Below are 14,253 nucleotides of genomic sequence, written 5' to 3' on the forward strand. Positions count from 1 at the left end.
TCTAATCTGAATGTAAAAAAAGGTAATATGTTTCTGTCAAAACAAGTGTTTTTAAATCAGTTTGTCCATAATTTAGCAAGCGGCGGGGAACTTCCGTCAGAGGGTTTGCTGGGTAATGTAGTTTTATGCATTTCTTGACTAAACGCACACGGAATATTTCTAACATTTTAAATAACACAGACTGGTTTATCAGATGCAGTCATAAAAAAAGCTAAAGTGCCAATAAAACGTGAATTGAAACATACAACTCACTTTTGACCAAGCTGACATGTTTGACTACAAAGGCTGACCGGAAGTAGCTAGTTGTGTTTTCTTGTGCAGAACCGTGGAGGTGAGTGATTCTGTCGGCTGCAGACAGTGCAAAGGGCACAGTCACTAGTTTGGCTGTTAGGTTTATATTCAACAGTAGCTATGTTGCAATGGTACGTTCCTCCTGAACAGGCATTTGTAGGAAGCGTGTCGACTTGCAGGTAGGCAGCTGTGAAACATCGTGTTTGGGATTCATTTAATCAAATTAAAGTTAGTTCTTTCACATTTTAAATGCTGCGACAGATAAGTGGTTACAATTCATGTTATTTTGGCATCCTTTGTAACCGTGTTTACACGGCGCTTACTAAGTTCTCCCTTGTTTTTTAGCATGTGAATGTTGTCACCCTGTAAAGTTTGATATGTCTGAAAAGTGTGGCGTGCATTTGTGTTCGCACCGTCAGACTTGGGTGCAAATACAGCTGCGAGTATTTTTTTCTCTTTATGTCTATCAAATTTGGATGCGTAAAGAATGACATTTTTTCTCTTGGCTCAACAGATAAAGCTCTGAAATTGGACACAACTCAATTTTCAAGCTTTACCGCAACTTCTCTTGGATTTACGTCGGGTCTTGAAGTATAAAATAAGAATCATATGCTCCAAACCATAATGATAATTGGACAAAGTAGTACTCTTCTAAAGCACATTTCTTCCCAGGGAGATTGAAATAAATGATAAAGTATTCTATTTTGCAGATCAAAACCTTAATAAAATGTGTTATATTAGCAAAGAAGCTTATAATAGACAGTCAACTTAAACTGCTGTTTTGCATGGTCCATTACACTCGTTAGCGGTTTATGCTACATGAAGTTTGTTTCTCTTTTTAATAAATAGATGAGAATTCCCCTTCGCTCCTGTTGCATCTTCAGGAGTTTCATATCTCAGAAACAAACGTTAAACACACAGCGGCGAGGCTTAAGCGGCGCAGCGATGCGTTTAGTGCAGTTTTGTCGCCCAGGTGACGGAGATGATGTCAGAGTTGGAGTGGAGCAAGGCGAGGGGCTAAATGTGGTGGATCTGAAGGCGTTTGACTCCTCTATGCCTTCAACTGTGAGAGAGCTGCTGCAGCTGGGAGACAAAGGGCTGGAGTGTGCACAAAGGTACCCAAACAGCATGTTTCTATTTATGCTTTTATTTTTCTTCTTCTCTGATCTCAGTTTTTATTCTTGTCAGCATCGTAATATGAATGAACCCAACGGATAATCACTATGAAATTCCTCCAGTAAGTGCTCTTCCTCTGCAGAGCTCTGGCGTCCGGCCAGTTTGTGGTTGAAAGAGCAAACATCCAGCTGCTATCCCCCATCGTGGCCCCAGAGAAAGTGGTGTGTGTGGGCATGAACTACCGGGACCATTGTCTGGAGCAGAATGCCCCAATCCCTGAAGAACCCATCATCTTCAGCAAGTTCCCCAGTGCCATCACGGGTCCGTATGACGACATTATTCTGCCCCCAGAGAGCCAGGTGGGAAAGAGGAAAGTTCTCCTCTAAATGACTCTTGGAGCTGCTTTGAAACCACTGAATGAGGCTAAAGCAGTGAACTGTGGGGCTCTTTGAAAATCATAAATTTTAAACAAAAAATATATATATTTTTTACCCCAAATAAAAGCACAAAATAATTTTATTGTTTATTTACTTTAATTTAAGCACTAAATTAAATACAATGTTTTAAAAAACAAAGAAGGAAATAATCAAATATTACGCGTCCCATTTAGGGTTTTCTACAAAACTAAAGTTGAGTAGTTTCCTAACTTTAATTAAAAAAATACTTTGAGTTGTACCTAACATTTTACATTTAAGATATAGATCAGAAAATCTCATCCTAATAAAATGATGAAAAGTGTCCATTTGCATTTGCTGGATGATCTAATTGGTGCCATTTCAGAACTGCAGTTAGGGGCCACAATAAATACAAGGGCCACATTTAGACACGCTGGTCTAATAATATTCATATCTTAATTACTGTAGAGTATAAACTAATTATCAAGTTAAGGGATTACATTATATTCAGCTCTGAAATTGTTGCAAACAACCTTAACAAATTAATGTACGCTGGGTTAATAGTTATGTATGACCACTAGGTGGCACTGTGGTACAAGTGCAGATCACTGAAAGCTTTAGTCGCTAAAGCAGCATATTTTCAATCATAATGTAGTAATTATAGTATAACATTTCTATATTATTGTACGGAACATAAAAACTCTTTATAAGGGCTGTAATTCTACCGTTTAGTGATTCTATTCAAAAGAACAGATGGAAGTGGCAGCAGAATTTTTTTCTCCATCCTAATGAATCTGTTCAGACGACGAACTCTAATAATTTAAAACTTCCCGGGTGAAACATCAGTTTTATTTTTCACTGTGCAACTCGAAGGTGGAGGGGTATCACAGCCTGTAAATCCTTCCCCTCGTTACAGAGATAAAGTCTGTGAAAGAAAATCTAGAACCCTCCCTCACGACTTTGATAAGATCAGATTGAAGATGTTGTCACTACGCTCTCTTAGTTTTTCCTTTTTTAGCAGCAACATAGATCAGCCTTTTAAATTGGTTTGACTGATTATTTAAAATATTGCATGCTTATGTCACAATACAACTTCTGCAGTTTTACTAAAAACAATAAAAGTATAACTGTATAAAAGTTCAACTGAAAACGTTTGAACTGGACCAAATGAAAGTAATTAATGCTAAGAGCTGCTGAGCTGCATTACATATTTCTGTCTTGCTGGAGTCGGCAGCAGCAGGACGAGCAGGCGGTATGTGGGCTCAGCTGCGTCTTAATTCGGTTAGATCTCTCTGCAGATGTCTGATGCTGTTGATGGGGATTAAATATTACCTGAACAGTTTTATCCACTGATTTCTCCCGACTTAAAGATAACCTTCCATGCATGTTAAACTCTCGTTTGTTAAATATCTGAAGTTTTATATCTTTTTCTTTAGGGTAGAAATGGACAAACCAAAGTGCAAAAGCAGAACAGGCCAAACATGGACTTTCCATCTCTTTCCATCCCTTCTAAGATATAAACAGAAACTTTATGCAAGAAGGAAAGGAAGAAAAATACATCCGAACTATTTGGACTATTTCTGAGTTAAAGTCATCTGTTTGTGTCTTTTTTGTGTTGGTAGTCTGAATAACTTAAAGGGCTGTTTTCATGTGCATCTCAACCTTACACAGATAGACATAAACATGCAGTGAATAAATCGATTTTCAATCTGTTTTTTTTAAATAAAAGGGTTAAGAACATATAAACACCAAGGATCTTTAAATGTGTATATATTTTAAAATTTAAATCGACATTTGTGACTGTATACAAAATAGACCAGGGTGTGTTTGCTCATTGCGAGGAAACATGAAAGTTTTGTAAGGTAACGCAAAATAATTTTTTTCCCCCCTATGTTCCCTAGGGGTCTCCGTAAAAGTGCTTCTAAACGCTTAAAAAACAAAACACCCAGCTGCTTTTTGCAATAAGTTCTTTTTAAGTCTGGAAAATGAGCGGTTTCAAAAACCTTCGGAATGTTCCATCACAAATCAGCAGGCCCAGCCCGTTACCTAGCAACCCCAGGGAGGCCCAGCCCGTTAACTAGCAACCCTGTGGCTCTGTGGGTAGTCGTCTTGCGATTAGAAGATTGTAGGTTCGATTCCAGCTTCCTCCTGCCACGTCGATGTGCCCCATGGCACTTAACCCCAAATTGCCTACCGAGCTGCGTATCAGTGTATAAATGTGTGAGCGTTTGTGAGTGCGAATGGCTGAATGTGACTCTAGTGCAAAGCGCTTTGAGTGGTCAAAAAAAGATTGGATAAAGCGCTATATAAGTTCAGTCCATTTACCATTTAAAGCAAGAGAGGCCCAGCTCGTTACCTAGCAACCCAAATGGAACTCCAGCTTGTTTGGCCAGCTGGTTTACCGCTTTATGTTGACTTACCGTCCAAAAACCACTTGCTGTATTTTTGTTGGTTGTGCTAGAGGCTCTACTTTTGCACCATTTCCACATGGTTGGTGGGCACAGCCAGTTTATTTGGATTTAAAGTGACAAGAATGCTTAAAAAAAACAGCCCAAATAGGGAAATCTCATTATTTATATATGGACATGCTTTGAATAGACCACAGACCTACCCTAACCTGTTCAAGGAGTAGGTCACCTTTAAGACTTCATCCTGGTCTTTTCCGTTACTGCAGGAGGTGGACTGGGAGGTGGAGCTGGCCTTTGTGATTGGACGAAGAGGAAAACACATCAAGGTGAGCCTCTCATCCCTGCTAACACATTTTGGTGAAGCGTTTCTGGTGAAACCATCGTCATTCCTGCTGTTTTTCAGGAGGAAGACGCTCTCTCCCACGTGGCCGGGTTCGCCGTGGCGAATGACGTGAGCGCTCGCGACTGGCAGTTTAAGCGCAACGGGAAGCAGTGGCTGCTGTCGAAAACGTTTGACAGCTTCTGCCCTCTCGGACCCGCCCTAGTAACTATTGATGCTGTGAAAGGTGAAAGAGAAAGAGGAGGAGGACGGAGGCAATCTGGTGAATCATGCAATTAACTGTGATTTTGGCTGTTTGCTGCGTCACTGAGTTAACAAGCTAAAATCAGAGGAAAGCATTGCTTCCTGAATGCGTACCGCATCGGTGACAAAAAAACAAAGTCATTATAGAGGAAAAAAATTGAATAATGTGCATCGTTTCTCCATGTTTTTGCAAAAATCCAGCTCAAACAAAATGAGAATACAACTAAATCAGTGATTATAAACAAGATTGACTTCTCACTTACAGTTAAACGGATCAAATGTTCAGAAAAAATCCCACATGGGCAAAATCCTAGGATTTGACACTGGTTTCTTTCTACCTGCGTACATTAGTGATTTATAAGTTGACCAGATAAATTATAAAGTGGGTTTTGTGAGTTAAAAAGACAGGAACAACAACAAAAAGCAGCAAACGGAGTTGTGGTCGTCTTAAATATATCAGAGGAGAAAACATCTGCATTAGCTCAACGTCTGTAAGCAACATTGAGTTTTTTGGATAAAAAATACATTTAGTTTTGCAGTGAAACATCAAAGTTCCCCAATGCTTTTCAAAGATGTATGGTTGTATAATTGGGCTTCTGTTTGCAGCCACTTTCACGTGTGAGTGTAAATGTTGAGTAGGGGGAGCACAGCCAACAGCAGCAAACAGCTCATACAAATACAAAAAGACAAAAAAAGTGATTCATTGTGTTTAGCATTTTAAAATCTTTGTAATTAATCAAAATTAACAGGTTAAAGTCCCGTTCTTTATGAATGTGTGTCTTTTTCAACTGTTTTAAGGAGGATATTTGCTGTGTTCATCCTTTTCTCCTCCAGATCCTCATAACTTGGGGATCCGCTGCCTGGTTAACGGGGACACTGTGCAGAGCAGCAACACCAGCCAGATGATCTTCAAGACTGCAGCGCTGATTGCTTGGGTCTCAAAGTAAGTCACAGATGCAATCTGCAGTTTTTGATTTCCTAATAGAGCACACAGTTTTGTCTTCACATCTCTGAACTGAAACCAAATGCTTCAGCAGAGAATTATCCAACATCAACTGGAACATTTCACTCAAAACCAGCCAACCAACTGGAGCGTTGCTAATCTGCTTTCTACATTTTTGGACGGTAAAGCCTCTCCCTCCTTTGCTGGAGGGACAACGAATGTCCTGCTGGCAACTCAACACATTTCTGGCTCCTTTCAAAAATACAACTGGCACTAGTTATTTTAAATGTCTTTATTGCCCGGATTTGAAAGTAAATCACTATTATCTGTTTATTTTGCAACAGCTTAATCTTTTTTTAATGCCGTTTCAAGGCTCTTTGTTTATAAAAAATAAATGTTGTGTCTTTCAGGTTTGTGACATTAACTCCAGGAGACGTGTTCCTGACGGGAACTCCTCCTGGTGTGGGCATTTTCAGGAACCCACCCGTCTTTCTTAAGGTGATTCATGCAATAACAGCAGGACGTTTTCCTCCTGCAACTTTCCAGATCCATTCAGTAAATTAACATATCCTATATCTTCTAAAACTCATTTATATAAATTATTTTCACATTGATGGACGTTTGAAAGCTTTTCTGTTTTCAGTTCACAAAAAAGACATTTAAAATCAGAATATTACATCAGACCAATAAAGAAACAGAAATGTTTCTGTTCTTTAACTACTAGTATACTTTAACTAAAAGTATATTTACTACGTACCTGAAGGTATTTTTAATCTGATGAATGAGACTCAATGGGAGATTTATTCTAATTTACTGAATCACTGTATCTACTTCCCTTCTTCAACACACCTGATCAACTCTAACGTTTGTTTAATTCAGGTGTAAAAACTCACAGGAGGATAGCGCCCAACCTGAGTGAAGATGCAAATTAAGTGAAATTGCGTCAAATGTTTGTGCAGCAAAAATTCTCCTTTTGCGCCGCAATCATGTTAAAGATATTAATGAATGTTTTCAGAGGTCATCAAAGGTCAGCCAGTCAATCTACTGGGCTGCCTTTTGTGCAAAGATTTGTTGGTGCTGTTATAATTTTTTAGATAAAAAAAAAGCTTCCAGAAGTCAAAGATCAACATTAAATGGAAATTAATTGTATTTTTTTTCCCAACAAAATGTTTGTAGCACAGTTGATTGACACCAAATTTGTTTGATTTTGTAAATGTGGACCGGCTGGTTGACCTCTGACCTGTGGAAACATTTAAAGTGTTAGCGGCCCAAACAATGTTTGCTGCATAATATTTGACAGATTTTGTTTGGTTTTCAGAACTTCACTTAGCTCTGGAGTCCAGACCTGGAAAATATCTAAATTCCTAACTTTTTCCAGACTGAATAAGAACACAGAAATATGAGCTATGTGTATGAAAGTGTAACTTTATTGCATGCAGCTGTGTAACAATATGCGTCACAAGTTCTGCTGAAATGGAATAATGCAGTAAAAATAGCATGTAGGTATGCTTGGAGGCCTAAAACAGCAGAGCTTTGTGAAAGGAACATCTTCCCACTTGGTGATTATGGGGGTGGGACTCATCATGCTTTGGGTTGTTTTATAACCGTTGTCAAAGGGAAAGTTGTTACCGGAAGGCCAAAAAAACTAAAATAAAATCCTGGCGAGTTATGAAAGCCCAAAGTGAAAAGGTCAAAGCGCAGCTGACGTCAGCCTTTTTAATCCAACTTTTCTGCACAACCTCAGTGTAAAAATAGAAGCCGTTTCACTTCAGCTCTACTGTTCACAACAAAACATGTTTTTAATGAGTTCCTGAATCACAGAAAAGTGGATTTTAGCGAAGTGACTCATACCAGCCGCTGCATGAGACATACAATTAGCGCAGAGCTTAGTTTATCTGTGAGTATCAAGCCTCATTCCTGTTCATAAATGGGCCAAAAAATAAAGAAGGGGATGAGATTCTGGCGCAGTACCGCCTTGTTAATTAGCAGATCTTACACTCGGCAGCATGATTCAATTTCTTTTGGAGCGGTTTGTGTTTTTCCTGCTTTCCCTTTCTCCATTCCCATGGGGTTTGACCATTCTTGACCAAATGTTGAGGCAGACAAAAAGCTAATTAGGTAATAATGGTAACAGGAGAACGTTCCTTAAAATAGATGTACCGTCTTCCATGTGACGCACAGCGCCTTGTAAAAGTATTCAGACCGTCCTGAACTTTTCCAGTTTGTCAAGTTACAGCCACAAAAATGGTTATTTTATGTGGCCAAGAAACAGAAAGTGGTGAATCATTTTAAAAAAAAAGATTATTTTCTTTTTAAAAAATATATTTTATACTTCCTCGAACAGGTTAGAATAGGTTGAAGGGAAATACAAAACATGTTCATTATATTTTTTGCCCAAAATCATTCTAAGATAGACATTTTAGTCTGCTCTGTTCCGCCTATTGTCATTTTAAATTAAAATAAGTTGCTGCTGGCCACGCCACCCAGCTCAACGTTTACACTTGCATGTGCAAATGGCTGCAAACAGATGCACAATAATACAACCGTCCATCTTTGAAAAGCAGAAGTGGAGCTTTCTGCGCAACCAACAAGAATGCAGCAAGTGGTTTCTGGATGGCAAGTCAGCAACAAGCAGCTATTATCCAGCAGCTATTATACAGTGCGAACAGCGGTTAAACCAGCTGACCAAACGTGCTGGAGCTTGGCTTTGGTTGCTAGGTAACGGCACTGTGCCTGTGACTTAATCGGGTGTTTTTTGAAACCGCTCATTTTCCAAACAAAAAACATCAACTTATTGTCAAAAAATAGCATTTTTTTAAAAGCATTTTGGCTCTTTTTTAGAAGCAGTTGAGACACAAATTTAAAAATGATGAAAAAAAAAATTATTTAGCAAAATAACTCCCCTTTCTTTAAGTTACTTCTGAAGGCAGTTTGTGGCACTAGATTTTATTTAAGGATATCAAAGGGAAACGAGCTTCATGCAAAAGCCCCACACTTTAAAAATTAGATTAAAAAAATCTATTATATTTCTTCTACTACAGTATTATGTGCTACTTTTATGGTCTTTTGAATGAAAACAGGCTTGTGGTGGTAACATGACAAGTTGTGAATCTAGAGCTCAGGGGTGTTAATATTTTTACAGAGAACCTTTACTTTTCTAAAAAAGAATATAACAGAATATAAGAGAAAAAACCCTGTTTAACCGGGTTAAACCAACCGGGTTAAACCCTCATAACTTTAACCCGGTTATGAGGGTTAAAGTCCCTCATAAGCGTTATTGAGGGACTTTATTGTCCCTCAATAAAGTGGGAAAAATCAGCAAAGTGGGTCTAAAACAGTTTATTTTAGCAAGATGAAGGCTCTGTTGTCTTGTTGTGTTTAGGGAAGCTAGTAAGGAATAAATAATTTAAACTGAACTAATGTTTTACCGTTTCCTTTCAGAGAGGCGATGTGGTGGAGTGCCAGATTGACCAGATCGGCTCCATCATCAACAAGGTGGTTTAAACTCAACAGGAAACTGAAAAATAAAAAAAAATACATTAAGTTAATTGGTTTTATTTTTAAGTGTTTAATAGTAACAAAGAGGGAAAATGAGGTATTTTTACTACAACATGAAACAATGTAATTAGTGACTCAACCTACTGACTCACCAGCTGGTAAAGAGTCCATCAGCAGCCGCCCACTCATGATGTACAGCACAAACCGTGAACCTCTCGACTAACTTTAACGCACCGAAAAAAAGGAAACCAGGATAATAAACGGTCCATTTTTTATTTTCAAATTTAGAGGATTTGTGTGGCAGCTAGTTCATGAAAAGGAAGATTGCACAAACTATAATGGAATTAAAATATTCATGTTACCTGAAGGAGAATTCATAATCGGTATTAAGAACTTTGTGTTTAATCTCCCTGCAGCTCAAAGCGCAAAAGCACTCTTTAATTACCACCCACAGACAGCTGCAGAGGAACTAATAAATCTGTTTATCTGGGTCCAATAAATGCAGTTGGACATTTTTTTGAAGAGGAACATCTAATTGAAGATATTTTGTGTAACAATAATTAGATGTTTTTTTGGAAAATTAAACTAAAATTAAGATCTATATATCAAAGAAAGCAAGATTAGTCAAAATTGTGCAACAAGAATATTAAACATTAATACCAAACTGCTTAAGAAAAATATTTATGGTTTAATTGTTGCTCAGTTTCATTTTTTTTACAGCTAGTGAAACATTAGATGGTTTTATTTAAGCTTATGAACGTTTGCAGCTGTTATAACCGTTAATTGGGTTTTATTACTTTCAGCTGCTCTTCAGTTTGATTTAACATTTGGATTTAAAACAATATATGCAAAACAAGCAGAGAACACAGAAAAAAATCTGAAAGGTTTTGGGTCAAGATTAAAAATATAGTGTATAGAATACAACACTGATATAATGTGGTGAATTACTAAGAACATGTAAAAAAAAACCCATTTCTAGCACTGTTCACATTTTTCTTCATTACATAAAGTTTGTGTTTTATGTCCATTTCGAGGACGTAGTTCCTCGTTTCACCATTTTTTTTCACATGGCACTTTTGTTGGCTGTGATATTAGTAACGTGTTTTTGTTCTGTTTTTTCAGTCCAGCTGGATAATTGTCCATCTTGTCTGATCAGTTTATTGTCCAGTAGAGGGAAATCTGAGGGCATTTCCAAAAATATTCTACGTTTTTACTTTGAAGCTCCTTAACTCTGGGAGTGATTAAAAAAAAAACTCACCTTAATGAATCACAGCTTTACCACATCCTATTATGGCCTATATATATAAAAAGGAATAGTATATTTCCATCAAAACGACGATACATTTCTGAGTTTCAGAAGTCAAACATTTTCTATAAAAATCTCAGAAATTGAGATTAATCTCGAATTTTCTCTTTCTGACTTTCAATTGCATATTAAGTCCTATAACTATCCTGACTATTGTAACAGTGAGACCGTACTGCAGAGACAAACGTGAATGTGGCAGAAATGCATTTTGTTTTTCAGCAAAAAAATATCAGCCAAAAATCATTAACTTAATTTCTGTAGAGTAGCTATTAAACAGAGACGTTCTCTGAACTGTTGAATTAATTTTGCTTTGGTTCTGTCTGAAACTTATGCACCTTTTTCTACCACAATTCTTTTCTTCCACTAAACTTTCTATTCAGATACCATTTTCTGAACAGCCAGCAGCTATTTTGTTGCCTGGTTTAAATGCAGGGGTGCTTATATCATTTTTAAAAAGTGGTTCTGAAACAATGTTTTGTAGCTCTAAAAGAACAAAATGTTGAAAATATATCACCAATAAATCTAAAAAATTTTTATTAATTCAGTTCATATTTTGAACTCAATTAACTTCAAATGTCAAACATAAATCAAGTCTCTTGTTAATTCGCAAAAACTGCAAAAAGGTTTAAACATCAAAGAAGAAATTTACATTAGTCAGGTTGTAGTTCCTCAGAAGTGCCACTGGGTGGCGGTAAAGTCGCACCGTCACTCAAGACGTCACAGCTGTGGTTTGTTCCTGAGTTGAGGGTGAAAAGCAGTTCCACTCACTCTGCACTGTAAAAACAGTCAGCTGTACACGGCAAACTTTAACGGCTGCCAGAAAAAACTCCCATCAAAGCGAGGAATCGATTGTTCTCCCGTCTTGATGTCCAGAGGTCTGCGTCAAAGAGTCTCCCCAGAGGCCTGACTCAGCGTGGATGATCTGCATTCAGCATTCAGGGGGGAGAGATCCTCAGAAAAAAAAGACTTGTCGAGAAATATCTCATATTCACCCTTAAAGAGCTCAGGCTGCTTGAATTTAAGATGAACCAAGAAAGTCTTTATTTAAAACATTTTACATGTAAGGAACAGCTGATGACAGGTTCTTCGTAATGCTCTCCCGCAGCTGAGAAATGGCTTAAAAGTAAAATTATAAAATGCAATTAAAACAAAGACAGCTGCTTCTAACTCAGAGTGACTATTTTGGTTAACAGAACAAAGGCCTTTTCTGACAACTACACAGAACGAGGTCAGATTTTTTTCAGCAGAACAAAGCGGAGACGAGGCCTTGAGTCATTCTGCGCTCTTAACATTAATTGTAGAGGTACTGTGAGATGAAGCGCTGCAGCTTCTCCCGGTTCTCTGACAACTGGAACAAAGGACTAACACCGAGGAAGACGGCTCCCGTCTGACGCGTCTGCAGAAGGACCTGAATTAAAAAAACAATGAACGTAAAAATAAAAACGTCAGAGGACACTCCAGCTGCAGCCTCTGATTCATCATTCTGCTTTTAATCCTGCACAGGGTTAAAATACAATCTGTACCTAGAATACATGAACTGTTAGGGCCATTCTAACATTAAGTGAATAACTTTATTCTCCTAATTTTATTTGTAATAAAAATATGAGAAATTTATAAGAAAGCCGTAACACTGAGAATAAATACGACTATTTTGCTATGATTGAAATAATACAAGAATAAAATAGTATTACAAAAATAAAGTAGAAAGAATATGGTAATAAAGTCATGTTTTGAAAACAAAGTCATTGTATTACGAGAATAAAACAAGTAATGAGAATAAAGTCAATATTATGAGAATAAAGTGGAAATAATAAAAGGAAAATAGTCATGAGAATAAAGAAGAAATAATACAAAAATAAAGTCCTATTATGAGAATAAATATTACAAGAAAAAAGTTTAAATGAGAATAAAGTCATATTTTCATATTTTGAAAATAACATCTTCATATTACAAGAATAACGTCTAAATAATAAAAGAATAGTCATATTTCAAGAATAAAATCAGTATATTATGAGAATAAAGTTGAAATAATATGAGAATAAGGTCTTGAAACCAAAATGAAGCTGTAATTTAGGACCATCTTCATATTTCAACTTCATTCTAGTATGTATGATTTTATTTTATTTTCTTAGCATGGCCCTAATCCTCATAAAAACACTATAATAACTGAGCAAACTGAAATAATGAGGCCAAAGGAGAGAGAGAAAAGTTAGGCAGTCCTTTCTGTTCTTTAAGTACCAGAAGCGTTTCTTCTTCTATGGTTTGGTTCGCAGCTCTTGGACGCACCGCCTGTCCGACATCAGGGACGAGACCAGACCAGAGTGACTGATAACCTCAATAGTAAACTGAATAATTGCCTCCTGGGATCTTTGCAGATATATGGGTCAATGACGCTCTATTTTTAAAGAAGGAGCTTCCGAAGTTACAGTGGAGACACTGTTTCAGAGAATAATAAAGATTTATAACTCCACACTTTCTTCTAAAACCAATTAGTGATTTTCCTCCTGTAGGTTTAGTGTCGACTCTGATGCAGATTAGCCAGTCTGCCCCTCTGATTCCTCATCATTTGGAGCCGTTTTCAAAATATCAGCAGACGGAGACGCCAGATGCTCGTATTCTCATCAGCTAAAGAAAAAACAAATAGAAAAAAACATTCTCTACCCTCCATCTTGGACTGGATGGAAAACAACAACTTTTATTGCCTTTGAAAGCTGCAGAGTGATAATCCCTCACAACAAACATGCAGAGTTTATCTGTTCTGATCAAAGTTTGAGTTTAATCCTCGCTCTGCTGTGTGTGTGAGAGTTTTCACATCAACACAACCCACAGGAAAAATGTCACCAGAGGAGTACCTTAAAAATAACTCTTTACTTGTTTAACCTCAGTCAAGTATGCAGACTGTTTCCCTCGGTAAAATCAACAACGATTCTTAGCTAAATAAACACCTTCATAGCTGCAGCACCAGACTCGGATGTCTTTATTTAGACAAGATATTTTTAAATTATATCACAAAACCCGAAACTGCCATATAGAGTGATGTAAAAAGCATTACAGACCTCTATCTGTTTTTGCTAAACTTAAATGTTTCAGATAATTAAATACAATTCAAAGGTAATCTGAGTAAATACCAAATGTAAGCTTTTTAATGATAACGTTGACAATTTAAATGGACTTTTAATACAATTTTTAATGCAACTTTGTATTAATAGTGTCATTATTTAGTCGTAAACATTCATAACAGGTATTTTGTGAGGTTTATGACAGTGTCATGTCAGTCAAATAATGTTACCAAACCGAAACAAAAACCATGAGCCTCACTCCTCATGTTTTATATTTATGTAATTAAGTGAAAGCAAAGCACTAATTGTGATTTTCTTCTTAAAATTGGACACTAATATCACTAATATTTAGGTTTACTGAGGACTATCGCATTCAAAACTGATGAGTCACAGTGAGCTAGTTCATGTATGATCAATGGATTTAGCTCAGAGTATCCAAGTGGTGAATTAACAGATATTCATATTATGTAAAATTCACTTATTGCACATTTTTATCCTTCCATCTGCATCTCAACTGCTTCTAAAAGCAGCCCAATTGCTTAAAAAAAACACCCAGCAATTTTATGGCAATAAATTAATGTTTTTGGGGTCAGTAATACGAGCAACCCAAGCTAAGCTCCAGAACATTTGGTCAGCTGGTTTTGCCGCTGTTTG

General features: G+C 37.1%; 2 protein-coding genes across 5 annotated transcripts in view; one reads left to right on the forward strand and one right to left on the reverse strand.

The window, feature by feature from the left end:
- The first annotated feature begins 337 nt into the window (after positions 1 to 337).
- fahd2a (fumarylacetoacetate hydrolase domain containing 2A) lies at positions 338 to 9,281 on the forward strand. 2 transcript variants are annotated; one of them, XM_008418195.1, is made up of 8 exons: positions 338 to 470; positions 1,141 to 1,406; positions 1,550 to 1,766; positions 4,477 to 4,536; positions 4,614 to 4,812; positions 5,628 to 5,736; positions 6,147 to 6,234; positions 9,178 to 9,281. In XM_008418195.1, exons 2-8 carry the CDS (start codon positions 1,141 to 1,143, stop codon positions 9,238 to 9,240), a joined length of 1,002 nt encoding a protein of 333 aa, XP_008416417.1. In that variant the 5' UTR covers positions 338 to 470; the 3' UTR covers positions 9,241 to 9,281. The 2 variants fall into 2 exon arrangements, with proteins under 2 accessions (XP_008416417.1, XP_008416419.1); XM_008418197.1 differs by having other exon boundaries at positions 4,614 to 4,776.
- A 2,271-nt stretch (positions 9,282 to 11,552) lies between these two features.
- Positions 11,553 to 14,253, reverse strand: part of gpat2 (glycerol-3-phosphate acyltransferase 2, mitochondrial) — a 146,322-nt gene continuing 143,621 nt past the window's right edge. For all 3 annotated transcript variants that reach the window (XM_008418198.1, XM_008418201.1, XM_008418202.1), the window contains one exon: positions 11,553 to 11,948. In XM_008418198.1, the coding sequence (XP_008416420.1) occupies positions 11,832 to 11,948 (117 nt within the window). In that variant the 3' untranslated portion in view covers positions 11,553 to 11,831. The remainder of the gene's footprint in view (positions 11,949 to 14,253) is intronic.

This window comes from Poecilia reticulata, linkage group LG9 (assembly GCF_000633615.1).
Source record: "Poecilia reticulata strain Guanapo linkage group LG9, Guppy_female_1.0+MT, whole genome shotgun sequence".
Classification (NCBI taxonomy): domain Eukaryota; kingdom Metazoa; phylum Chordata; class Actinopteri; order Cyprinodontiformes; family Poeciliidae; genus Poecilia; species Poecilia reticulata.

Coding starts and splice junctions, on each gene's coding strand:
- fahd2a (XM_008418195.1), top strand. CDS start 1,141: ATGAGAATTCCCCTTCGCTCCTGTTGCATCTTCAGGAGTTTCATATCT. Junction 1,407..1,549: donor GGGCTGGAGTGTGCACAAAG/GTACCCAAACAG, acceptor CTTCCTCTGCAG/AGCTCTGGCGTCCGGCCAGT. Junction 5,737..6,146: donor CTGATTGCTTGGGTCTCAAA/GTAAGTCACAGA, acceptor TGTGTCTTTCAG/GTTTGTGACATTAACTCCAG.